The sequence below is a fragment of the Athene noctua genome, chromosome 6 (genome assembly GCF_965140245.1).
Source record: "Athene noctua chromosome 6, bAthNoc1.hap1.1, whole genome shotgun sequence".
In the NCBI taxonomy this organism is placed as follows: Eukaryota; Metazoa; Chordata; class Aves; order Strigiformes; family Strigidae; genus Athene; species Athene noctua.
In genome coordinates, this window is record NC_134042.1 from 7,289,297 (window position 1) to 7,316,386 (window position 27,090).

At 40.3% G+C, this 27,090-nt stretch overlaps 1 protein-coding gene across 5 annotated transcripts in view; it reads left to right on the forward strand.

Moving 5' to 3' along the window:
- Positions 1–20,676, forward strand: part of TTC17 (tetratricopeptide repeat domain 17) — a 62,455-nt gene extending 41,779 nt beyond the window's left edge. For 3 of the 5 annotated variants that reach the window (XM_074909391.1, XM_074909394.1, XM_074909393.1), the window contains 8 exons: positions 7,886–8,136; positions 9,160–9,325; positions 11,792–11,912; positions 12,246–12,405; positions 12,890–12,973; positions 14,831–14,950; positions 17,171–17,314; positions 19,608–20,676. In XM_074909391.1, the coding sequence (XP_074765492.1) occupies positions 7,886–8,136; positions 9,160–9,325; positions 11,792–11,912; positions 12,246–12,405; positions 12,890–12,973; positions 14,831–14,950; positions 17,171–17,314; positions 19,608–19,739 (1,178 nt within the window). In that variant the 3' untranslated portion in view covers positions 19,740–20,676. Of the gene's footprint in view, positions 1–7,079; positions 7,251–7,885; positions 8,137–9,159; positions 9,326–11,791; positions 11,913–12,245; positions 12,406–12,889; positions 12,974–14,830; positions 14,951–17,170; positions 17,315–19,607 lie in introns of all 5 variants that reach the window. The other 2 variants (XM_074909390.1, XM_074909395.1) reach the window with 1 other exon arrangement.
- The last annotated feature ends 6,414 nt before the right edge of the window (positions 20,677–27,090 follow it).

A 27,090-nucleotide genomic window follows, 5' to 3' on the forward strand; every position in this document is an offset into this window, starting at 1 on the left:
TTATAATAACTATGGAAGAGGTGTTGGGGGGGACAGTTGACATTTTCTACTCTGTTATAAAGTAGTCTGCTGAATTCTTCAAGATGTTTTGCATGTATATATCCCTTATTAAACTGCATTGCATTCTAAGGTAAATAGGTTTGTCTTCCTCTTTAAATTTTTTCCCATGTTTTATTTATCACTTTTTTATATTTCATAAGGAGAATTTGTGTGTCTGTTTATCAGGAACTGCTCTGTTATGCAGTGATGAGGTATTTCTCTCACTTAATATGAACAAGAAATCTGGTTATGTGTTGTTGGCATTTGTATGTTTTGGAAGGTTTAATCAGAACTGCTGTAATGAGACAAATACAGAATCTTTAAATCTGTAGCTAAGCCGATTTAGTGGCATCTTTTGGCTACAAATCAGATTTTAAAACTATTTCCCTACAAGTGAGAAGAATTGTTTTCTTATATAATCCTCTTAATTGAAAACCTGTTGTTGGAATAAATAATAAAAAAGAAAGAACTTTTGTATGCTTCATTTTGTGTGCTTGAGTCTGTATTTTGACCACATAAATCATCATCCTGTTGTTTGCTATGCATCAAGCCAAAACTGATGTAGCACACTCCACTGACTACACGATTTTGAGCATGACTCTTATCATCTTTGAAGAAGGGCCACTGACTGCTTGTCTAAGGGAGAAATTTAGAGAATTTAGGAATTTATGAAAATCAACTTTTAAAATACTTCCTATTGCTTTTCATTATTCATTCTTTATGCTTAGCTTATATTTTTCACTATGTCCTTACCTTTGAAAAATTTTATTTTTGTCCTGTAACTTCCAGTTTTGCAAAGGAGGGTTTGTATTAAAGGAAAAAACCTAAAAATGAACAAAGGTTTCTGTGTGGGGAAAAAAACAAAAGTTTAGTCTAAACCAAAAGTTTAGTCTAAGTTTTGAGCATTACACTCATCATTCTCTGCCAGTACCCATATTGATACTTAATTTGAAATACTTGACTAGAGAGGGAATTTACTACAGTTTGTCCTTCATTATTCCAGAATAGTAGTGAAGGTGATACGTGGGTAGTAGATAAATTGGTTTTGGTGATTTATCCAGTATGTTACAGCTGTAAAAGGTACTGGAGGTAACAATAAGTTATGGAGTGTAGTTGTGCCTTGATGAAACTATCAGCGATGCTGTTGGGTGCAGTGAGACTGACCAGTGGGTAGGCTGTTTGGCTTTTCCAGCCTGCAACAAGGCTTCGAACAATTTTATGCTTCTGCAAATGTAGGTTGCCCGTCTGCTTTGTATCTTTCTTGGGTCCTGTAGTGCACAGTGATTATGTATCGGGCCTCATGTACTTCTCTTTAGTTAAATTAGACCTGTCAAACATTCACAGGTCAGTACTGCATAGCCAGGTAACTGTAATTAAGAACTTATGCTTTTCTTGTCCCTTTACTTCCCTGCTCTGTTTGTCACTTTGTTGATCATTTTTCACTAAAAATAAACTGAGAACTCTGTTTTGTTGGGGTTTGGTTTTTTTTTTTTATGCTTGTGTGTGTGGAAAGCACCAGATTTTCTTTGGCATCGCTTCTTGAGCACAGTGCTGGTTTGGAGTTCAGTAGTTAATGGCTTGCGACCTTTCTGTAATGTTTCTGATGACAATCCTGTTCAGTCATAAGTGCTTTGCAGTTTCTGCTTTCAGAGCTTAATCATGGGATTCATTTTGAAGTGTAAATATGTATTTTTTTTCAGGAAAACTGTAAGAAAAGAATGCATGAATTTTAGAGCAAAACCTTAATAGAACCTTGTTAATTTATAATTAAGGTGAGCAGAGCAGCAATAGCAGCTAAAGATGTCTCCTCTATTTCCTGCTCATTTGACTGCTTTTAAAACTCCTCTCGAAATAACTGGCATGAAATTTTTTTTCCCTTAACAAATGTTTTGCAGTCAAATACCAGTTCATATGTGATTGGAATAACATCGTTACTGTTAATGGCTCACAAGATGTTTAGGAAATTTTCATGTTCACCTTGAAACATCAAGGTAATTTGGGTACGCAGTGTGTTAATCACCAGTTTTAACAGTGTCCTGAAAGTCAAAGTTTGTGTGTTATGTGCTGTGTGAAGGATGGTCTCTCAAACAGCACTTCCCCTTAACACTGCCCTGGCTTCTTGGTCATATTGCAGTGAAGTCACCATGGTGCAGAAAGTAAGACAGTTCTTCAGGTGCTAGTTTGGCCCAAATCTTGATGACAGAGATCAAAGTGGTTTTAGATGCAAAAAAAGGTTCTGGTAGGTGAGTTTATTCATTCCAGTTTATTTTTGTAAACCCTGGTGAATTATATTGCCTGTGACGTGAAGGACTGAGCAAGGCTTGTGCTATAAAAGTGGTGGGTGATAATATGCTGGTTTTCAGTGTAATTTCTATACTTGATATATTTTAGCCTAATTCTAAATATGCAGTGTCACACTAGCAGTGAGCACTCCTAAAATTTTCACATGACCTAAGAGCAGCATTAAGTGTTACTCATTTTCATGTGTAAAGTGGTAATATACCACCCCCTTTGACTCATGTCTCTGTATCTCTGTAAGCAGTGACTAGCAAAAGTAAAAAGACGACTGCTCATCAATACACTGCTCCTGAAAGGTCTGTAGATGAGACTATTCGTCTGCATGCAGGGCTTAAAACCCGTTTCCTTTAAGCTCAGTGATATGTCATTCCTGCTATAAAAAAAGATAACTGCCTTTACTGAATTTCACTGTGGAGAATACTAGTTTTGAGTGTGTATCAAAAAACAAGTATGGAGTTAATAAATAACTCCTGTTAGCATCTTGGTTTCAGTTTGTTCTGTGCTCTGACAATTCGAGTATTAGGCTGACTTACATCTGTATTAAGTAGAGTTCTCTCTTTGCATTGTTTAACTGTAAAGGGGCACATCATTTAAGTGACACTTATCTCCAGATAACTTGCATTTTGCATAATCTAATGCAAGTCACTGACTACAGCAATAGTCACTTGACTCTTGTAATCATTCATTCAAGAGATAATCCAGCTCTGCTTATTTCAAGTGGTAGGGGAAAAAAAAAATCAGTATCTAAATTTGAAATGACTTGACTTTAGTTTTGAAGCATTATTCTGCCATCATAGTTTCTAAATATGTTACAAAAAAAAAAAAAGTTCATTTGTCTCATCATAAGAAGTTAGGAGCTAATAATTTTCTTAAACCTAGTACATTGGAACATAAGTGGTAGTTAGAAATGCCGTATTTTGCAAGCTCTGCACTGACAAGTAAAGGATAAAAAGTTACTAAAAATTCTGTGCTGACCAAAGACTCTTGGAGATATTCTGTTTTTAATTTCTAATGCTGTTGACACCAAATCATCTACCTTAGGTTGGTATATAGGAATCAACCAGTGGAAGTATTTAGGGAGGCCTCATTCTCTCTGCCAGGTGTACCACAAGAAACAAACAGAAAAAGCCCAGGTAGTACCAAAAAAGTTTATATGTAACAAGGGAAGTTTATAATTGTTTCCAGGTGTGACTTTTGTGAGAAATGTGGCAATATGAAGTATCATTCAGAACAAATACTTGTTATCCCTTTATAGATAGAACATGTCTTCAACATAACTTACTGCATCACTTCTCTTTCCTACTATTCCTCAACACTCTGGGTGTTTCGTTCCTTACACTAAGTGGCTTTCAACTTAAGAGTTTGCATATATCCAATTCCTAAACAAGAACTTAAGTTTGACTTTTTTGTTTGGGGATTTTTAGCCCTAGCAAGTGCAGTAGATACCACAGCTTTGATGGACGCTTGAGAGAGGTCCTGAAAATCAAGAAGGTGGTTAATATTAGATGGGGTGATCTAGCAGATCTTTCCTATATTTAAAATGTTTGTTGTGCTAATGCTGCACACATGCATTAACATTGGCCCCCAAAAATTACAAACTCGAACAATATGAGAAATAGAGACCTTTAATATATAGTACTGTATTCTGCTTTTGATCTCCAAGATCTCGATGTGTCAGTATTTGTTCTTTCTATCCAGTGGATTTGCTTTATAATTTAGGAACTATTCTCTTTTTTTTCTTTTTTTCTCCCAATTTCTACATTAACCTGGCACAACCAGACTATTTATTTGTGATATTTCCATAAAGGCCCAAACACTTAACTTTTCATCATCTCTATAGCATCTTTGTTTCACTGCCTGGAACATAGTAAACAGGTCTCATGATCCACTTTCCTCTGACCTTTCTTAGCTCTACAGAATCAGTAAGGACAGTGGCAACAGCTGTTCTCAGAAGGTAAATGAGCAAGAAGGTGATCCTTCTCTAGTAAATTTTCAGGATGGAATAAGCTGGATTGATCAAGTACTGTGACGTAGTTTCAGAGTTCGAAGTTTTGTAGCTGCAATACCACTGTACCAGGTCTTCACACCTAGAATTCACATGTGCATGTTTAGACAATCACGATAGGTATGAAATGTTAATAAATAATACATAGGTGAGCAGTTGCAGGGTGGCAGTCACTTTGGTCCTTCACACGGCTGAGGAGCTGTAAGGGTTGCAGTGCTACAACTGATGTTTTACAGCCACTGTCTGGAGTTTGGGGGTACGTTGTTCCCTTGCTGCTCTCACACTTTTACCTGCTGATCCACCCCGCTGGTCTTCAGGCATCCGGCTGATGCAAGCTGTGAAGTCCTTGCTTGCAGTGTTTCAGTGCCACCAGCTTCACAGTACACTCATCAGAGATCTTGAACTTCCATTGGTTTTTCAGCCAGCAGGTTTTTTCCTCCAGTGGCGTCAGACAACTGAAAACAGCAGTCTGAAAAAACTAGGGCACTCAGGTTTCTATATATAGCAGCTCTCAGATCCCAAGAAAGCCAATACTCTCACCCAGTCTGTTTTTAGCTGTCGGTGTTTGTAAATTAACATTAACAAAATTAGTCTTAAGCAGAATTTTAAGTGTCATCCTGGTTTTTTCCTTCTGCTTGCTATTTCCAGCTTTTTTCTTTTTTTGGTGGTTTTTATTTCAATTTAGAATAGTTGTCTGTTTTTCAATCCGTTTGCTTTTTTTCTCTATACTAATGATGAGTTGACCTTCAGCACAGGGAATCGTGGTCATCACATTACTGAGAAGCACCTGACTTGCATCACAATCAGGCTGGTTTGATGTCAGACAGGGGAACTAGTTTCAGCTTTAGGGTTCTGTGCACACCATTTCTTATAAATTAAACATGACGATCTCCCTATCTTGAAGTGATTATTTTATAATTTTTGTAATGAAAGCAATTAATTTTTTATTGATGGCATGGGGAGGTGGGGAGGGAATTAAAGAGTCAATGACTGATGGAGTAGGAAAGGCAGAGTATAACTGTGTGGCAGATGTTAAAAGAGTTATGAAGTTAACTGCTTCTGTTTTGTATATGTACTCATAACACTGACTTTTATATACAGCAGAAAAGGTAGGGCAAGAAATAGTTTTGACAGAGGGTTTATGAATATAGTTTTATTTGTTTTACTTTGGTCACACACACCCACCCCCAGAAATTACTGGCCTGTTTCTCCTCCAGAGATGCCACCAGAGTGTTCACAGATGCAAAAGTAGAGAGCATACAGCAAAAAGCTATAGTTTTACTTTTGCTGAGAAGTGTTGGAACAGGTTACCCTTACATGAGAGTTACAACCATCCTTGCGTCCTGCTGTCCTGATAAAAGAGCAAGACCTAAAAATATTCTTTTGTGACATGGGATCATTGCATGGAGAAGAAAGGAGTCACTGTTCTACTTTATTCACATTCTTCGTATTTTATGCTGTCAGTTGAAAAAAAATAATGCTTTCCATATGCATGGAGCAATACAATTTTCATTCGTGAGGACAGAATGGGAAACATACTTGATAATCTTGCATTTAATTCAAGCTTTCTTTGATTTGCTATGTGCTGCTTAATTGGTTTGTATATGTATGCTATTTTCACTCGTAAGTGACTGAAATGAAGGAGGGGTTTGAGAGCGGCAGCTTTGTGCACAGTGCATGTTTTTCTCCGTGGGGTCAGGCTTTCCAGGTGACAGTGGGCAGGTGGCCCAGCCCATGTCTCGGTCCCACAGCTGTGTGGTGGGGTTCGGGGCAGCTCCCCAGCCTCTCGCACACGTGGGCAATCCTGTTTCTGCCTGGGCGGCTCTGGAGGTTGCCCAGGGGAGCAGCTCTCTGAACTCTTCTTGCCCTGGAAGACTGGCAAGTAATTATTATTAGAAAATCTGAGATCTTTAGTTAAAATGTATTTGAGATCAAAAATACTGCTACAAAGTTGAAGGTGGCTACCCGTTAAACTCTTCTGAAAGCTTAACAGTGTCTCACTGAAGGGTGCTCAAAGGCTAATGTTGCAAGTATGCAGCTTCTTTTGGTTTTTTTATGGGCTCATCACTGGCTCTGCATTTGGATTTTTCCAATGTTATTCCTAGATCTTTCTATTTGGTGGAATCTGAGCCTGTAACCTTACCACAGAATTAGAGACGTTAAATTTTCAGCTGAATAAACTTCTGATTTTTGGCACAGATTAATACCCATAGCTTTTGTTTGTCTATTTAATGAGCTAGCCTTACCTACGTACTATCTGTTGTTAGCAGAGAAGATCAGAGCCTGGCAATCCCATATCAGTCTGCCTTGGCCCTTTTTCTTTTGCACGTAAGCATGGTGCACATTATGGTGTCTAAGTGAAGTTCATATGGCAGGCAACTCCCACGTATGGTGCAGTGTGTCTAAAAATATGCCTTGGAAATGCTCATTGGAGTGGCTACCAGCACACTAATTTTCTTCGTACTGTGTAACTTTCTCTCAAAAGATACCTGATTTTTCTTTCATTAGTTAGTTCACAGAGTGTACCAGATAACATTCTTTCTTGTAACTATTTTAGGTGATCTGCCTTGTCAAGAGGCAGATCAGCTTTTGAGTCACTGAATGAAGTCTTTGATACCTTGTAGAAATATTCTGTTAATTCCTGTGTAGAAAACTAGAAGTCCATAGCTTCCACAGTACAGCTTCTGTGCTGTATCCAGGAGGAGACATGGTGTATCAGTAAACTTGTCTCTTTCAGGCCACTGTCATGAGAAAAATCCAGATGACGGTCATGACAAGGAGAAATACTTCGATGACCACCATGAGTCAGTTGCAGCAGTGGCAGAAGGACTCTCTGAGGGAGGCACAGAAGATCCAGAAGTCCTTACTCAGAGTTCAGCAAGGGATCCCTCCCTCTTGAGACTGGAAAGTAAGTCAGCCTTACAAAATCAGTGCTCACAAATGATTCAGTTTCTAGATTTTTCAGAAAATCTGTCTTCCTTGCTGCACGAAGCTCCATTTTCCCACCCTCTGTCTGTAAAGTGAAAAGTAACCCTTAAAACCAGTTTAATTCTGTTCCCTGTTCTTTAAGTCTAACATCAAAATGCATGAAATCAAAAAACGAGATCAAGGTTTAGATGCTTTCCAAGCTAAAAGATGTAGTTTCTTGCAAGACTCTACAAACACATGTTGGTTGTACCTTAGTGAATTCTGTATCAGATGTGCCAGACAGAAGGGAAGAAAAAGTGTCTATGGTTAAGGTACAGAGCACTTTATTTAGTGTTTAATACACATATGTAGAGAAAAGATACCACCTGGTTACTCAGACAGAATTCTGGTTTGGAAAGGAAACTGGTGAAAGTAGTCTAGAGGTGTTTATTTTTGAAGCAACTATTGATGCTTCTTTGCAGTCCCCCTCTCCATTTGCTGTGTGCAGTGAGCAATCAGTGATCTTTGGCTTGGGCAAGTGGAAAAGTCAGGTCACAGGAAAAAAGATCTTTTTTATACAATTTGTAGAAGCAGCAGTAAGAGAATTTTTGAAGTTTTTATGGTGTTCCCTCTTAGACACAGTCACTGCAGAAAGCAACGGTTCAGAAGGAGTGGAGGGGTTAGAAGACAATCAGATGTCCGAAGAGATGCTGGCTTTGGTGGATGAGTTTGAAAACTCCTGGCCTCAGGAAGCTTTTGAAGGGGCACTGGAGGTAAAAGGTCGTCGGATGGACTTGCAGGGCATCCGGGTCCTAAAGAAGGGATCTCAGGATGGACTAGCTACCTCCTGTTTCGGGGACTGTGGTGATGATGATGAAGCTGAATGGGTAAGTTTGGATGAGTTAACTTAGGTCTTGTACCAACTTACTGTTGTGGAGGAGAGAAAGATAAGACGGTTAAGGAGGGTTAACACTGGAATATATAAGAACCTCCCTGTGGGCCTCAAAGAGCTGGTTCATGGCTTGTGTGAAATGAACAACTAGTTTCCATCTGTCTCCTAAAGGAAAGGCCTCCACATCACTAAAACTGACATCGTTTAGTCTGGAGAAAAGGAGGCACAGGAGACACCTTATCACTCTCTACAACTACCTGAAAGGAGGTTGTAGCAAGGTCGGTGTCAGTCTTATCTCCCAAGTAGCAAGTGATAGAACAAGAGGAAACGGTCTCAAGTTGTGCCAGGGGAGGCTTAGATTGGATATTGGGAAAAATTTCTTTGCTTGAAAGGGTTGTCAAGCATTGGAACAGGCTGCCCAGGGAAGTGGTTGAGTCACCAGCCCTGGAGGTATTTAAAAGATGCGTAGATGTGGCACTTAGAGACATGGTTTAGTGATGGAGCTGCCAGTGCTAGGTTAATGGTTGGACTCGATAATCTTAAAGGTCTTTTGCAACCTAAACGATTCTATGATCTTAAGTGTTGATTTTCAGCAGCAAGAGCTTAGGTGTTGAATGATGCTGGGTTGCTGTCAAACTTCTTGCTCACAGTTACAAAGGAGAAAATTTTCTAACGAGTAGTTCCTGTTAGCATGGTAACAATGAAATATCTGTTGTCATCATGTTACAAACAAAATATTTAATGAAAAATGCCTTTTAATTCTCTAGCAGTTAAATTGGTTTTCTTTTGTGTTGGAGATTGAAGTTGTGTGCTTTGTTTTCATGGTGTGATGCAGTGAAAGTGAGCAGGCTTAGAGAATGGGTTGAGATGGGAAGGGAGGGGAGAGAGAGGGAGAGACAGATCTCATCTGTAACATATTTGAAATTGAATCTTTGGGCTAAAACAAGTAGTGTATTGGAGCTGATAATGTTCAAGGTATTTCTTACTGTTAACCTTGTCAATACTATTCTTTTGGTAGATCACTTTTCAGGTCAAACGTTTAAAGAAACCAAAAGCTGAAAGCTTGGATCTCCAGGAGCCAGTTGGGAGAAATGGGGAAGAAGGGACTAATGGAGAAAATGAAAACTTTTACCAAACTGCCCTGGAGATCAGTGGACCAAAGATACCTTCTCCTGGACCAATAGGTAACCTGCTGCTTCTAGAGAATGCAAGTCTTTGCAGCTTTTGTGTTACTCTGGTTTATTTCCTTTGCAGCTTTTACATTACACTGGTTTGTTACCATAAATATGCATCACAAAGACTACATAGTGAAATATGTCTTCTAGATGAGTACATGGAGAAAGTAGAAATCGCTTCCATCTGCACCTTCTTCATGAAGTGCAGTGTAACTCTGTCTGCTGAGTGAAAACTTTCTAGTTAATTCCCAGAACTTGTGAGGATGAGGCGGTAAGAGTGGCAAATGAAAGAGGTAGATATTGTGAGAAGTTGTACAAAACAGAGGGGGGGTTTAATGATCTTTTTCTTAAACTAACTTCTCTGTCCATTCGGTTTTAGTCAGATGAGAGACACCCCTTCAGGGAAAAACGCAGGATGAAAGCTTGAATTAATTAGTGACTAAACATAAGACACACAACTCAAAAACAAAAGGTAGAAAACTTGGTCTAATAAAAATTTAAAAAAAAATTAAAATCACATGTTCTGCTGTAATTGGTTTGATGACAAGAGAAAACTTAGACTATGTTCCAGAAGACCGGAGTTACAGAAAAGTGGAATTTGCACCAGCGTAGATGAGGCAGTTTGGAGAGAGAGGCGGAGTTCTTGCTAGCTGAGTAACAGAAATTGGAGAGTGGTCTGTTGTTATGATGCAAGATAGTTCCACTGGCGTGTTCAGGTGGACAGAAATCATCAGCACATAATTGCTTGGGGTGAAGTTTAGAGCTGCTGGAACCTAATGATGCCAAAGAAGAGAACCAAAGGAACCGGCCTCCATACTTTTTGTCTTACGTTGATTTCAACGGAGGTGAAATCTTTATGTCGTAGGGCTGATGGGTAAGCAAAGATGGGTTCTCCAGTACATTTTAGTCCTTGACAATTTGATGACCTAGAAAGTGATTTAACATTTTCAAGGCTTTTCCATTGAATCTTTAACAACTTCTTTTTTTAGCAACTGACAAATGTAAGTTAGTGAATTAAATATTTAAATGGGGGGAAGGAATTACATGAAAAAAGACTCATTTATGAGCACACACCTGTCCTTTCCTTGATGTATCTTCTCTCCCCTGAGTTACTTTTGTGGCTTTATTACATAGCATCTCCTGACTGTAACGTAGTTATCTTCCTAACCCTCCTGTGAGGCAGGGTCCACTGACATCCTTCTTACAAGAACTAATCATCAAAAGTTTAAGTAACATATTGGATGTCACCTGGGGAGTTCCTGGTAGAACAGGGAGATGATGCTAGCTCTCCTGTGTTTGACTACCTCTCAGACTACTGAACTGTCTCTGTGTAGTGTTTCCATACCTCTCATTATCTTTTGCCGTTCATGCAAATAAGAACTCACAGTCAGTTCACAGTGGTGGTGATGAGAAGAACTGATCATTTTCCTCTGAAGTTTCCCAGTGTTTCTCAATGTTAATCTTCCTTTAATCAGAACACTTTACAGAAGACATGGTATTGCAGACTTCATCATTATTTTGCAAAATTATGTTGAAGCATTTTACTATACCTGGGATAGGAAATAGGATTTGCATCCAAATGGGCAAAATTTCAGGTAACTAGAAATAAATATTGAAATACTGCCTACGTAGCTGGTGTGACAGACTGGCATGTTGTTAAACTTGGCTTCCCACTGTGAGAATTTACAGCTACAATGGCTTTTTCTGATGTTCCAAACAGTCCGGATGTTTCTGATATGAGAGGGAAACGTTTCCAAACAGTTAACACAAGCTGGATTCGTAGGACTTGGTACAGTAAGGGAAAGATTTTCAGTAGGCTTTGTTTCAAATGTGAAGATCAGGTTCTTGTTTCTCCCAATGATCTATTTGTTAACACAAAGCAAGTTATTTACCTCTCCCTGCCTTGGTTAACTTCTCTGCAAAATGAGATGGCTGAAGTGTAATTGCTTAATAGTTTCAGAAATGTTGCTATCTTGAGTATAAGAATGCAGTAAAAGCCACTGTGTCTTAAACAATATTCATTGAAAAGACATGACAGTATTTTTCACCTGGGATTGTCAGAAGATGGAGCAATCAACTTTTATTAGTTTTTACTGTAGCTGTAGAACATAAATGATGACTCATTTACGAACTTTCTTTAAGGACATTTAAGTAGAGACATTACCTGTAAACAAGAGTGGCAATTGTTCTTAATGTGTAGCTGTTGAAAAAGTGTAATGAAACAGGTTTTAAAAGTCCACCTCCTCATCTGTCTTGCGTAGGATCCAGTTCTGTCTTTGGATTGCACAAGTTCCATTCAGTCCATTTAGGTTCAGGAATGTTCTTAAATCTGGCTGCGGAACTGTGACTTGTAACATAGGGAATGTATCTACTGGGATAAAGTATTTTGTAAATCATTGTACTGAAGTAGAATGCCTTACTGCTTCCAGACGGTTTCTTCAATTTTATTTTTTTTTTTTTTTTTCCTTTCACAAGGAAAAAGACGTGATTATCGTAGCCTTGGCTGGCCAAGTCCTGATGAATGCCTGAAACTCCGCAGGGTAGAGCTTACAACTGTAGCCAGCACATGGCTTGCCGTTTCTGCTAAAAACATTGAGTAAGTATCTTGTATATGAACCTTAAATAAGTTACACAAAGCAGGACAGTTACATGGCCTTCAGTATGCATAAACTGAAGATTTTAGTAGTAATTAAAGTAAGAAAGAACTGCCAGGATTTCAGCAAAGTTTGAATACAGAATGTGGTATTTCATCAATAGACTTAGAAAGAAGAGCGCAAGTGCAGACAGAAGGTCCAGTTTCTCTTGCTTCCTGAGCTACTCAAATGAGGTTCTGCCAGGTTCTGGGCAATTTACACTCACTAGAGAACTTTGTAATGACTCTTCTGTTTTCTTCTCCTGACTGATTTAACTTGTTCTATGACCTTTGTAGCATTACAGAACACATTGATTTTGCCACGCAGCTGCAAGAACCAGCCATGGAGCCCCTTTGTAACCCAAACCTACCAGCCAGTATGCATACTTTGGACCACCTACAAGGTGTCTCTAGTCGGGCCAGCTTGCATTACACTGGAGAAAGTCAACTGAAAGAGGTATGCCAGAGTTGAAGGCTGTCACTCAAAAATGGCCACACCATGGCTGATTCAAGGCACACTTAGCTCAGTGCTCTGTCTCCAAAAGTGACCTTCAGTGAGTAAATGCCTGAATAAAACTGTAAAAACAATGCAAGCTGAAAGCCATATTTTAGCAGAATGTATTCCCAGCCATCTACAGTCTGGCCTGAGGGAAATCCTAAAACACTGTTAGTGTCTTTGTATTTACAGCTCTTGATGGATGACTTAGTGAAAGAAAAGTCCAACTGAGCATACGTGAAGTTCTACCATTCTTAGTATTCAGTGCCATGGAGCTATAACTCTGTGTGATGATACAGATAGTATTAACTCAAGATAGACAGTGATGTTTAGGTTGGAACAGGTTACACCATTTGTAAAAGGCTGGCGGGAAAAAGCAACCAAGATGTGAGGGACATCTCTTACCAGGTTTTGGCATCTAAGCACTTGTTCTTCCTCTTCACAGGTGCTACAGAATCTTGGGAAAGACCAGTACTCACCACAGTCATTAGAACAAGTTGGTACTCGAATAGCCAAAGCTTTGGAAAAGGTATGTGTAAATGAGAAAAATTAGAAGTCTGGGCTTACCACTCATGACTGATGTAGTGGTCCATCCAGTCTCAAACCATTTGTCTGAAGTTCCAGTCAAGGAACGTATTAGTAGTTGGACTAAGGATTTGCGTCTATTCAGCATCTGTAACACTCTCACAGGTATTTTGTTGAGCAGTATCCTGTGCTTACACTGTCAGGTGTCTTGCATATCTTTCTACTAAAACCTAAGCTTGTCAAATTTCCCAATGTTTCCAGCCCTGTAGTGAGCAGCGTTGCGGGGTGTTGATATATATTAAACTATTTCAACAGCTCTCAGCCTTCCTCTTACTTTTCATGCTACATTGACTTGGAGCTTATGGGAAGTTAAGTTAAGCCATGGCTCAGCTCTCCGGTCGTGTTTCTGGCGTGCAGTGGTCAGGCAGCTGACAGGCAGGGGCTCTTCTCACAGAATCACAGAATCATCTCGGTTGGAAAAGCCCTTGAAGCTCCTCCAGTCCAACTATTAACCTCACCCTGACCGTTCCCAACTCCACCAGATCCCTCAGCACTGGGTCAACCCGACTCTTCAACCCCTCCGGGGATGGGGATTCTCTCTCCCCTCTCTCTCCCCACTTTATCCCCCCTTCTCTGCCTCCTCCCTTCTACCTCATGCATTGTTGGGCTGAAGTGTGAGATGCCTTCAGGCAGGCTGTGGCACCACGTCCAAGGCTGCACTCCCTGATCTCCCCACAGAAAGTCAAGCATCCTAGCTAGATCAAGGCTGCTAAGGACCTCAGCTGAGGTCTTTAGGAGGAGATGATTAGAGGCATAATTTTCCCAGGATCTACAAGGCAGATAAGGATGCAGGGCTTGTTGTTAGATGCTTACAGCTAGTGGGGAGGATATCCCGAACTATTACAGAAAAGAGGCTCAGCCAAAACAGTTTGGTGCCCCTGGCCTATTCTACCAAAAGCCATCTGAGGAACTTACTGCGCTTTGAAGCTGAAGCCAGTATAGCTTTATCATTCCCAGAAAGTAAAGATGTTACTCTTATGCTCATCTTACCAGACTTAGTTTCGTTTAACTTTAGATGGATACTGACTCTCTCTTACATACTATAGTTCCCTCTGCAGATAGCAAGCTTTATCCAAATAAGCTGAGAATGTAGTGCTGAGACCAGAAACAGAATTCTCAGTAAAGCTAGCTGTGTTGGAAATAAAATGCAGTTCTTCTGTCTACCAGTCTCATTCAGTATTCACAAGAGCTAATCAAACAAATCAAGATGGCTACTTATCTAATTGCATATGTGAGCATAAACATTCATTTACTGTATCTGAGTCCACAGAATTCAAGCACATAGTATTTTCCTAACACGTGACATGGGAGTCAGCCAGCTAGAGGCACCAACCTCAGTCAGCTAGGCTTGTCAGGCTTCTGCTCTGAGCTGCATCCCAGAGCATCCCTTCTCTTTCCTGTGACTACAGAGAGCCTGCAAGTCCAAGCAGCTAACTTAGCTGAATTTTTTTGCTTGGGTATGGTGTATACACAGGTAGATGCTAAGCGTCAGACAGCTGGTTAGAAGCTGTTGTGACTGCTGAAACTTGCTGCTGTTTGAAGCTATTTAGCTGCTATTCCTTTCTTAAGAAAATGATGTTGCATTTGGAATTTGTGTTTCATTTGGCAGTCTCATTTACCTGGCTATTGCATATATGTTGTTAGATAAGAAATTTCTTACTGCTTTGAAATAGTTTAATGCTATTTTTAAGTGTAACACCCCCTAACTCAACATATCAAATAAATTGGAAGAGCAAAAGACAGGAATATTGTTCACTACAGGTGTTTACATGACTGGTTTTTTTTGTTCTTCTTTTGCCAGAATCAGACTTCCTGGGTCCTCTCTAGCATGGCAGCTCTTTACTGGAGGGTGAAAGGCCAAGGAAAGAAGGCAATTGATTGCTTACGACAAGCACTGCACTATGCACCCCATCACATGAAGGTGTGTACACATGTACTGGCTACTCAGATGAAATAATGTTTTGCTTGTCATGATAGAGATTTCACAGACTATTGTTAAGGCCAACACTGTATCGAGTGTCTATAATGTATTAGATATTAGCTAAACTTCAAGACTTTCACCACCTGTTTAGTGTGAACTGTCTCTTTTTAAAAAATAATAATTAAAAAAAAAGACAACTGCAGAAGAGGTTTGGTGGAATTGCCTATGGTGCAGTGGGTTTGAGGCCTCTCTGGGCAATGAGGGCTTGAACTTCCCTGTTTTGTAGGACTTTGAATCTTCATCAGCCTTGGTCTGGACAAGTCTTCTAACCTTAGGTGGGGAGTGCATCTTCTGGTTGTGCTTTTAAAGAAAGGAGGAGATGATATCTAAGCAAAGAACTTAAATCCATAATTCTTGAAGTCTTTGGGCGGTGAATCTCAGCTGGACACTAGTGCCTGACTTTGTGCTGCAGTTCTGTGCCTTACTCCAGAAAAAGTCAGTACTTTGGACATAATCTTCTGTTTAGTGTTTCAGTTGACTAAAGTGTTTTGTACCTTTCATCTTGCCACATGGCGTGCTGAGCATTTTAATGTATATTCTTATACACCAAGATCCCCCCTGCAAACTGATAAATGCAGTGTAGGCTCCTCACTCAGCATTGCAGATTTCAGTTTGGGACCTGAGCAACAAATTGTGCAGCACTGCAAAATGTATACACCTTCTGGAATCTTGGTCTTAAATCCTCTGAAAATTGAGAGACAAAGTAATTTACACTCACAGCATATTATTAGGAGGATTTAGCCCTTAACAGTAGAAATGCCTCAACTCAGAAACGCATGTCCTGTGTACCTGTCCCCCACAATTCTGTCTCTCTGCACTCGTCCTTTTAAAACAAGGTTGGAACCAAGATACAGTGCAGCTAGCTCTTGTTTATTTTCCTGTCTTTCTGTGTAACTGGGAACGGTTTCTCAGAATGGTGCTCTTAACTGTGTGACGGTCACACAGTAATGTGTGTGTACACAATAATGTGTACACACAGTAATGTGTGTACTCTGTAATGGGTCAGAGTATGAATTGGAAACTACAGTCTGGCAAGATGATGGTGTAGTAGTGCTGTTTTCTAGAAAGGTGATATGATGTTGCTTGGGACTTGCTGGCTGGCTGAAAATGTGCCTTGTTTTTATCCTCCATGCTGAAGCTGCCTCCAGAGAAAACTGTGGGTCTTGTTTGTAAAGATACAGCAAGTTGAACTCAATGCGAGTTAGCGCTGAATGAACAGCTATTTAATATTTTGTTTTATCCTCCTCTTGGGTTTTGTGCACTCTCGCTACTTTATCTTGCCTTTTCTCATGAAAATAAAAGGTAATTAATTTTCCTGTGGGCTTATTTTGTGGTTCTGACTTCCATACTATCTGCTTTGCAAATATGAATGACTTATCCACCAAAGGTGTTCCTTGCCTTGTAGAGGTCAAGGAGGCAGGGATCAAATACATCCAGAATTCTTTATTGTCCTGTTGAGGGCACCTAAGACTTGCTACTAAGCAGTATTTTGTCCGCTGAAAGTGTGAAGCCCAGCTCCCCGAGTCTGTTACAGCTGTCAGGGCTCAACATTTCTGTCAGTCAGACAAGGTCACAGTCTGGAAGTCCAGGAAATAAAAAACATACCATCAGTGACTAGCTGAGAAAATTTTATTCATGGCTGTTATCCAGCATCATACAGAAATTCTGTGGCAGAGGCAGGATAAAAATCAATGCATCAGTTGCACTAATGGTTAGACCCTTTTCACTTCCCTGCTGTCCCTTTTATTCATGTTCCTTCCCCTTTTATGCAAGAGTTGAAGGAGGTTGGTCAAACAAACAGCTTTTCTTGTCTGAGACTGCCTCTCATCTTTGGGGAGAAAGCTAGTGTAAGAGCATCTAAAAAATAAAGGTACATACTAGGACACGTGAGTTAATCTTTTAGTTGTTTGTCTGTGCAACAGTAGTGTTTGTCACTATTGTGAGCAGACATGTGTATGTGAGTTTTTTGAATTTATAACTCAGGTCCGAATGCCCTTTTTTATTAGGTTCGACTCACCACTTTGAAAGTCAGCAGGTACTAGAGTGGGCAGTACCCAAGTGAGAGTGGCCGGCTGGTGGAGTCTTCTGTTTGTCCTGCTGATTCTGAGACTGTTTCAGTGGAAAGGACCTCACTGTTTATCACTTTCTCTTCTTTTCCAGGATGTACCACTAATAAGCCTGGCAAACATCTTCCACAATGCAAAACTTTGGAATGATGCCATCATTGTGGCTACCATGGCAGTGGAAATAGCACCACACTTTGTGGTTAATCATTTCACACTGGCAAACGTCTACGTAGCAATGGTGAGTGTGCTGTCACCCAGTTATGGCTTGTCTTTGGTACTCTGTGTGTGTGTATATTTATGTATACACATCTTATTCTCACAAATAATTTTGGAGGAGCAGCATTCAAGAAATTGGGATAAAATCAACAAAAAAGAATATTTTGTGAATGCCAAAACTTACTACTATATTTTACTCTTTAGTACTTGAAGGCCAACATTTTTATAAACTGACTTCAAAGAACGTTGTCTGCAAAGCTTTGTAAAGACAGTAGCAAACAATTGATAATTTTGGTTGGCTGCCCATCTAAACACAGGATATTTTCATAATACTGGAAAATGAATGATAAATTGGGTCTCTGTCCTGAAGAGGAGCTTAGCATAGTATGTAAAACCCAGTTCATGGTTGCAGTGAACAAACATAAAGGAAGTTTAATTTCAATATCTGGATTATCAACACCCAAAATAATTCACAAATTGAACTCAAATTTCTTCATACTGTCTATATATTCTAATCTGCAAATTTGGCTTTTGGGGCTTACTCTGAACACAAAATGTTTATTCCTTTTATCTTACTAATACTGGATTGGTTCTTGTGTGTTTCCTGCTTATCTTTAACAGGACAAGTATATTTCAAGGGTGAAAGAGGCACCATTAAGCTGAAGCATAGTTGAGAGATACATATATATATATATATATATGTCTGTGTCAAAAATATTTTCAGTTACACATGTTCTTATGTATCCCTGCCAGTTTTCAGCACTTGTCATAGATTTGTCCTTAATGCTTTGCTCCTGTGGTTGAGGGGATCACGGAGATAACAAGGCAAGTTGAGCAGGTAATCGTGTGTTATGGCTATCAGGGTTGAGAAGAGTTAAAATGCACAATACTGTCAAACACGCAATAGAAACAAACTGAAGAAGGGCGTGACTTGAAAGAAATGAGATAGAAGTTTGATGCTTGAGTTGCCGATGTCTTTTTAAAGTTAGCACAGTGCGTAAGGGTAACTTCATTCTCCCTGGATCTGAGAGATATCTCAGTGAAGCCCCGTATTAATTATATGAAATGACTGTATCAACAGGACAAAATTTATCTTCTGGATCAAATTATACTGACATAAAGACAAGTTAGTTTATTTACATCAAATTTAACCTGCTGTATTTGAGAGCTGACTCTGACCAACAGGTTGTAGAAGTCATGCTAATTAACAGTATAGCATTACAGAGTCCATGGTTCCTTTAGTTGCAGAATTTTTCAGTAAGTTGCCTTACAAAGGAGAGAACAGTTGGCCATGTTAAGGACTGAGAACTTTGGATGGATGCTATAGAAACTTGTGATGTGGGAATCTAAAGGAAGATCCAAATAATGTCAAATCGCAGAAAACGTAAATTATTACATCTAAAAATGGAAAAATCTGATTCTTGTTTTCATTGTTGTTTGTCAGTGCTCCCACAAATCCATACAGGATTTTCTATGTAATTCCTGTTGAAACTGTATTGAAATACACTTTTTTAAAAAAATCAAGACTTTACAACTTGCGTTGATCTAGTTAGGGCTTATAATGTGGCTAGAAATTAATATTATCTCTACTGGACAAATAAAGTTACTGAGAAAAGGAACTTAAGAGAACAAAGTGTTGAAAGTGACTGAAAAACCCAGAATGTTTTGGGTCTTTTCCCCTCTTGTTTTTCTTCTAATACACGATTGGATGTTGGTGCACTTTCCTAGTTAACAAAAATCAGAGTGGCATAGGAAATTAGATTTCAGCTCTATCAAAATAGATGTTTTTTCAGCATGAATGCTTCTTACTACCATTCTGGAGTCCAGCTTATCAATTGAAATTGTCTAGCTACTGTATGCTCTTAAAGTTTTGTTGGGTTTTACTTTGATTAATTTTTTAATTTCAAGATGTTTCTAAAAATGTTGGCTTTTCAGCAAAGTAGTTTTTGCATTGTCTAAGATTTTAAAGCTTTGATCTACTTAAATTCTGACTGAAATCTGTTTTTAAAAGTTACTTTTACAGCAAGAATGCTAAGATCTACAATTAAAAGGAAGAGGCGAGAACTATGCTAAGCATTGGTCAGTAATGCTTAGCAGGGATTCGACTCCATTGCATGGATTATGCAAAATTGGATCATTAGCCCAAGAAAATATCAGAGTTATCTGGGGAAAGGGGGGGGGCAGGGGAATCTGTTTTAGTTACTTTTGTGCATTCCGTACTACTCAACTACTTAGGACAGGAAGGGCATAGAAAATGCAGTCACTGTTTTTTAGAATCTCAATCTCTGCAATCTTCTTTCTTTCTTTCTTTACAGGAAGAGTTTGAAAAAGCAATGAAATGGTATGAGTCAACACTAAAACTTCAGCCAGAGTTTGCCCCAGCAAAGAATCGAATCCGCACCATCCAGTGTCATTTACTTATGAAAAAAGAGCGACGGTCTCCTTAGAGATCAGCATCTTTCTCTTTTTTTAAAATGTCATTATTCTCTATTCTGCTTTTAAGTGTGCTAAGATGAATTGATGAATCAAATTTTTAACAAGACTTTTAAAAAGAGATGGGATTTGGATTCAAGGGTTCTTTTTTTTTTTTTTTTTTCCTCAAATATAGGAGCATCTTTGGAAAATATATTTCACAAACCATAATTTTAAAACATCCGTGTAAATATTAAACCAAGAAACTTCCATGAGTCTATGACCACCTGTACCAGAACCCAGGCACTGTTAGTTTTTCCTTAATGCTCAGATTGGCATCGGCATCCAAAATAACTTGCTTCATGTCTTACAATCTAAGCCAATGGAAACGCAAAGCACACACCTGTACCAGATAGCGAGAGGAGATAATCAGCAATTCATCCATGTGAAACTCATGCTTTGGCCGGTCTTGTTCACTCCATACTGCATTACCTGCTGTTTTGGAAGGAGAGGGATAGGAGTTGAAATGTTTATAAAAAACATTAGGAACATCAAGCATTTTTTGAATTGTTTATTTCTGTTGAGAGAGGAGGAGGGAATGGCAGGACACTAAAATCAAAGTGGTTTTTAATCTTACTTGCAGAAAAAAAAAAAATTGCTAAAAATCCCAGTAAGATGTTTTATATTTGTCTGTATATTCGTAGCCCTCTGCCACCCTGAATGGTTGATTTACTAATTCTTTGCTCACTGTATTTTTAGCCATTTCAGAATAAGGTGCAAGTTTATGGTCGCTCTGAGCCATACTTTCAGCTGCCTAGGAGGAGGAGGGAGGCGGTGTCAAGGTATCATCAGAAAATAAGTCAGGTGGAAGATTTCCAAATCAGTTCTCTCTTTGGTTGGTGGAGGACATGGTTCTCCAGACACCATTGTCGAATCAACAAGGGCACATATTTGAAATAAAATCAATTGGTTATGAACAAAACACAGCTTCTCCTCTAATCTTTGTGTCGTGCGCCGTTTACAAGAGTCGAGGCGTGGGGAGCTACAGCCTTTCCTCGGGAGCAGACAGAGCTGGGAGGCAGGAAAGCCTTTAATGCTCCTGATTAGACAGTGATTTTCTGCCTTATCCGTGGAAAATTTCCTGCACCTCTGTGCCTGGCTCCTTTTCTGTGGCAGAGGGGAATAAGGGAAAGTTAACTAAATCATCTGTCTGTCACATAACCTACCCTGCAGCTTTTACTGTTAAACATACTGCTTAGTAATTCTTTTTAAAGAACTAACAATGTTTATGAAGTTACTCTTTTTTTTTTTTTTTTTCAGTCTTTTTCCTCTTTCCGTGATGCAGATTAAGAGCAAGTATGGCAGCAGTGGAAACTATGACATCAACGTAATTCTTTTAAGAATGTAACTTTTTACTTCTTAAAAGGATCCCTGAATATTTTTATATATATAATAGAAGATGAGTGGTTCTAATGCAGATTTTCCCTCTGTTTTTCTGCAAGTGACTTTTGTTCCCCTAGAAAGCCTGACAGAGGTATGAGCAAGTGCCACTGTTGGGTAGATTTTTATTAAAAATGGCTGAATGTGTTAAATTTTTGTCAACAGAGCCAACAGCATGTCAAAGCCTTCCCTTCCCAAAGCTACTTGAAGGCTGGATGTTGTTGGCTGGAGATGGGCATAGCTACGTATATAAACACCAAGAGGAAGGTCACTTTCTGGAAGGCCTGATACACTACCGCTAGGATCATGGACTGCGATAATGAATTGCAGAGATTTCTCACCTAGAGGTGTGGGAGAGGAAACCAGTTAGGCAGGTACGAGTAAACAGAAAGAAGTTCCATTCGAGCTAGAAAAAAGTTAGGAGCAAAGGCTTTTCCTTGAACTAAAGCAATGTGCTTTATTTGGTTTCATTAACTGATCTGCTTTATTTTCATAGTGGTTGATAAATACTTTGGAGTCACTTAAACGTGTTTGGTAAATCTTCCATTTCATGTTTTGTAGTTTTAAAATGTACTGTACAAAAGCTTCTCTTGGTACAAGGGGTCCACCTTACCACTTGGTTTCCTAATGCCTCGTATGGTCAAACCAAGTGACTGCCACATGCTGAACTCTTCTGCTGCATCTGTCTCAGTGATGATGAGAAATGCTGGGATAGAAGTGAAGAGTAAGGCTGGTCCGTAGGAATCCAGAGCAGCAATATGTGGAGCACAGATGGTCATCCTTGGTTTTGACAAAAGATGGAACTAAAATAGACCTTTTCTGCATCACCGGGGATTATGCTCATGGACAGCACTGATGGGCACTTAAAAATAGCCATTAATACATGTCAGTTTACATCTTGCTTACTGCAATACTTATTTTTTATTAAGAAATGCAGCATATATATACCGACATCATACAAAAGGCAGGAACGCTAAGTTTTGTGTGCGTGACCATACTATAAATTGGTATCACCACCAAGGAGCTTGCAAGCTTTTGCTTTTCTTGGTCTGTTCACATTTCCTGTGAATTGGCACTTTCTAAATGGCTCTTGAGAACTGCAGTAGTCTAACTTCATGCAATTTTTTTCTGAATCTTGGTTAAGTGCTTTAAGGGAACGCGTACTTCCCTACTCATAAAATTTGCATGTACGGCGTTCATTTGCTGTTTGGCTACTGTATGCTTTATCTGCCATACAACTAATTTTAAAACAGCCCATGCTTCCCTCATAACTGTCTTTTCAGAAATTTTAGGTAATTCCTCTAAGTGTACTGCATAAGCAGTACATAAAGCTGAAGCAGGGAGGCAAAAAGATCTACTCAAGAGCATAAACTTGACCTAACAGCAGCAATAGAGGGTGTGTCTTAAACATTTCACCCGTTGATGAATCAACTGGGGAACGCTGGCACCTACCCTGGAGAAGGCAAATGGAAGACTCTAATCTCTGTGTCTTCAACCCTCCTGTATAAATGCAAAGAATGGTGGTTTTGAGTGATTTGGCCATGTTCAAATGTTAGTCAAAGAAAAACTGGTAATCCTGATCTTATGAACAGAATACAAGTTGGTTAGCATGTTGAAAGGGAGGCCAGTGAATTTTATGGAACAAAGGTGCAAGTCACTGCAGGATGAGCTCGCTATTTAAGGATGACATTCAGCTATTTCAGCTATTTTAAAGTAAGCTAAAGTAGTTGTCTAGGCTCTATCTTCAGTAAATGGAAAAGATTATTATCTTGAGAGGGTGATCCACCCTCTCTGTTGTAGAACGTGACAAATTGCCTGTTCGAACTGCCTGTTCCTTTCCATTGACTGTTGAGGTACCTTTGACCAGCTGAACTTGGATGTGATTTCTTATAATGAGACTTAATAACTCATTTCGTATTGACTGGCTCTGCTAAACATATCGCCAAAGTACTCTAATTTAAGGGTGACATAACCATAAGTAAATGGCAAAATCCTGTCTTCTCTAAAGAAGTATTTTTTCTCGGTTGTTTTCAGAGCATACCCAGAAATGAAGTTATAGGTGGAGAAAAAAGGTCGCCACTTGTTTGCAGACAGCATCATGCTCCTGACATCCAGGGGCTTTTGAGGTACAGCTCAAAAGCTACAGGAAGAGCGTCAGATACTCTTATCAATGGAGTAGGGGTTTTGATTCACCAGCATAGTTTTACTGCTCAGAGCTGCACTGATGCCATACACAAAAGAAAACCCCGAAATACCATGTTGGCACCCAATGTGACCACAGCATCACATTCAAACAACAGATTCTACAGTGCAGTAGAGCCTGGGATCTTCATTTCCATCACCTGTGGACACCTTGCATCACTCACGATGGCCATTTTTCATAACAGACTGAAAATACTAATCAGAAAAGTTTTCTGATGGAGCTTATGACTTTCCCCACTTCCTAACCCGCTCTTTTCCCTCTTGAAGGAAAAAGATTAAAAACAACAAAAAAAATTACGTCACATCTCCCTAGCAATTGTATGATGTAGCCAAAGATGCTGTATGAGCTCTGTGGCAGCTCTGCAGTGATGCTTTTGCTTCCTGGGACTGTCAGTAGCTGCCATGAACTTGTCTGGCAGCAGCGTGGGACCTCCCGGGTTTAGAGCTGCTTCAGGAATAGTAACATTCCTACCCCTGCTGCTGCTCTCCTGTGGGACTTCAGGCAAGGCATTTCCCCTCCTCGCTGTACCTCCCTTCCTCCCACATGTTGTCTGATGTCTTTTTAGAACATATGGGGTTTTTTGGAGCTGGAATCGTTGCTGTTTACATCTCTGTACGAGAAACAGTTGTAGTGCCAGAGAATACACATAGTAGCAACGCAAGTTAAAAACAACTGTGTGGAGACCTATGAAGCAGGGAATAAGAAGAGTTTAACAGTCTCTGTATCGGCACTGAAGGAGTGAAAATGCTTTAGAAGCACTTCCCTTGGCGTTCAGAAAAACGCAAGCTCCTTCTCTTCGGCGCTACTGGATGTTGTGTGGCAGGTTCAGGGTGGTCCTCCCGGCTCAAGCATCGCTTCAAGGTGTCCTTCCAGAGTGCTGCAGGTTGCCTTAATTTCTTAGAGGACCAGCTGGCCATGTTTGGGTCAATGAGACTCTCTTGAAAGAAATGTCCCCAAAGAGTAAGGTTTGTCACTTGTGGCGTTGCTTCTGTTGATTTTTTTTTTTTTCCCCTCTTAATTTGCTGAATGTACTCAAGTGTGCCGGTGTTGATTCAAACAAGGCAAACGGGTCCACGAACACTGAGCCTTATGAAGTTTTCCTGTCAATTTGTGGTCTTCTTGCTGAAGTCTGATGGCTGGTCATCTCTGAGAGCTAACAGAAGGTTGTCCTGCAAATGACTACCAGCAAAGGACAGGCAGTGAGCTTAAAGGCAATTTATTATTATTTTTAGGGAATCCGCACAAGAGGGGTACAACCTATATTCCATACAATGTATTTGGAAATGCTAAGAAAGTGGAAGACGAATTAAGTGACAGGTTCTTGCACATTAAGCTTTCCTAATTTTTTAAGTATTGAAAAGCTCGGGACCAATTAGGAACAGTGTTTTGATGAAGCTGACTGCTTAAAAAAGCAGGCCCTCAAACTTTTGCAAGTAGTCGATTTTTTTTTTAACCTTTTAAACCTAATGATCTGCTTCTGGGATCTAGAGCAAAAATAATAGTAACTGAGTTCAGTAGTCCCGGAGGAGGTGCAATAGCAGTGCCACAGAAGGAACGGTTTCAAATACAGGTGAGCCTAAGTTAGTTTTGTGGTATTTATAATCTAGGGGGATTGTTTTAAGGCAGGTGTTTTGATTTGTTGAGGTTTTTTCTTTCACCTAGTTTCAGGCTGCTCCTTCCATGTTCAGTCCTTCTGAATTGGGTTATTAGTGGTCTAACAGAGTTTTGCTATTTATATTTATTTGTGCCCGTGGCACGTCGGGTGTTTCACAGAAGAGCCCGTCTCTGCTCTGAAGGGTGCACAGCCCCAGACATAGGCCCATAGTAGACTTTTCAGTGGTTGCAGCCTTTGTCTGTGGAGCTCATTCCGTGGCCAGGGATCAGACAGCTGTTCAGCCAAACCTGGCTGCAGTCCTTCCACCGTAACACCACTGCTGGTTTTAAAATCCAAGCAATCCGCCTTTCTCTGAGAAGACAGCACTCTGCCAGATCAAGTGGTCGTCGTTCTAGTACAATTTAATGGAAAACTTTCAAGCTGAATTTTTGACTGTTCTGCTTTTTGATCTAAACCCAGCCTTGACTTCTCTACTGTTGTTTTGTTTTTTTTTTTTTTTAAAATAAATAATTTCCCAGAGCTGCAGGTGTTACAGATGACAGTATGTTAGCATGAGTTACCAGTATGTCTTACGCTGTACCCTGCCTTGTGATCCATGTGCTGAGGAGCGAAGAAGTAATATTTAAAAGTCATTAAGAGACACTAACTGGTGGGCAGATGCAATCCAAACAAAATAGATGGATGGAGGAAGCCCGTATGAAGCCAGTTTTATCCCACTGCTGTGCTAGGAGCTAAGGTAGGACACCATGTTGTCCAGGAACAGGGAAAGGCAGCCAGGCTTTAGTGGTGAGACTCTCAGAGGAGGGAGAGGGAGCTCCAGGTAAGGGCAGGGAAGAACAGGGTCCACCTTTTTCAGCCTGAAACCAGCTTTTGTAGACTGAAACATCAGAGGCTGTTTGACCACAGGACCAGATGAGGTAAAATGGACAAAGAGGTGGCCTGAGTGGGTGGTTTGTTCTGATCATCTGGAGAAGTCGGAGAAGGAGGAGGACATCTGAGAAGCCAGGTGTTAACTGATGCTGCAAAACCATTGCAGACGGTGGGGCACATGCCATTGGCACAGAGTCCCCCGCATGTTCACATGTGCCCTATGCCCTCATACTCTTTGGAGGACGAGAGCTGCTCACCCTCCCCAGCCAGCACGGGCACAGGTGCCGGGGACAAGCACAAGCACGGAAACATCCCCTGAACGATAGGACAATGGCTCCCAGAGCACCCCCCCAGCTCCCAGAGCCGAGGGAGCTCCCTGAGCCTGGGGGAAATCTGCCCTGCCTGACCGCACCAAGCCCTGGTGCGCTGGCATCCCTCCCTCTGAACGCGGCCGTGTAACACCACGGAGTTTCCTCCCATGACTTTGTCAGTCCGTTTTCTAAATTGTAAACATTTTAGCATCCATCATCGCCTATGGCTGGGAGTTCCAGAGTTCACTTTAGTTTCCAGTGAAGAAGTTACCCGTTTGTTGTGAACTTGCTAGCTTCATGGGATGCTTCTTGTATTAGAAGAGGCAATGAACAGTTGTTCTCCCCCACCTTTTCCATTACATACTTACCTAAGTTGTGCCTTTTTGACAAAACCAAGCTAGACCTGGTTTGCCTTTTAGCCTGCTGACTTGTTTGGGAAGGCAGAACACTTACGCAGAAGCGAATTTTTTTTATAATGAGATTGCACAGCATCTGCAATCTGCTTTTTTTTCCTATTTCTCCACCTGGTTTGCAAATTCTGTTGGAAAAGAAACGTCAGGGTGTGATTCAGGTAGCTGAAGTGTTAACACCAGGGTGGCCAATCTCCAGCCCCCACAACAGATGCATCTTCTGGCCCACTCGTTCTCGCCCTCTTTCTCAGGGCCCTGCAGGTGCAGCGAGGTCCGTGTCTTGCCATGGGGCACAGGGACATGCCTGCCTGGGGGTCACCTGAGGAACAGTTTTCTATGCAAGCAGATGGCACGATGTGTCCCTAAACATGGATGGAAGCACACATTCACATAACAGCAAGTACATGACATGTGCCCCAGCTTCTCAGGTTGGAGAAACGGGACACCTGACCATGCATTTGACTCGGCAGGGTCACAAACAAATGCTTTTTGAAAGACTTTGACTAGATGGCTTTGTCTGCCCTACCACACCAGTGT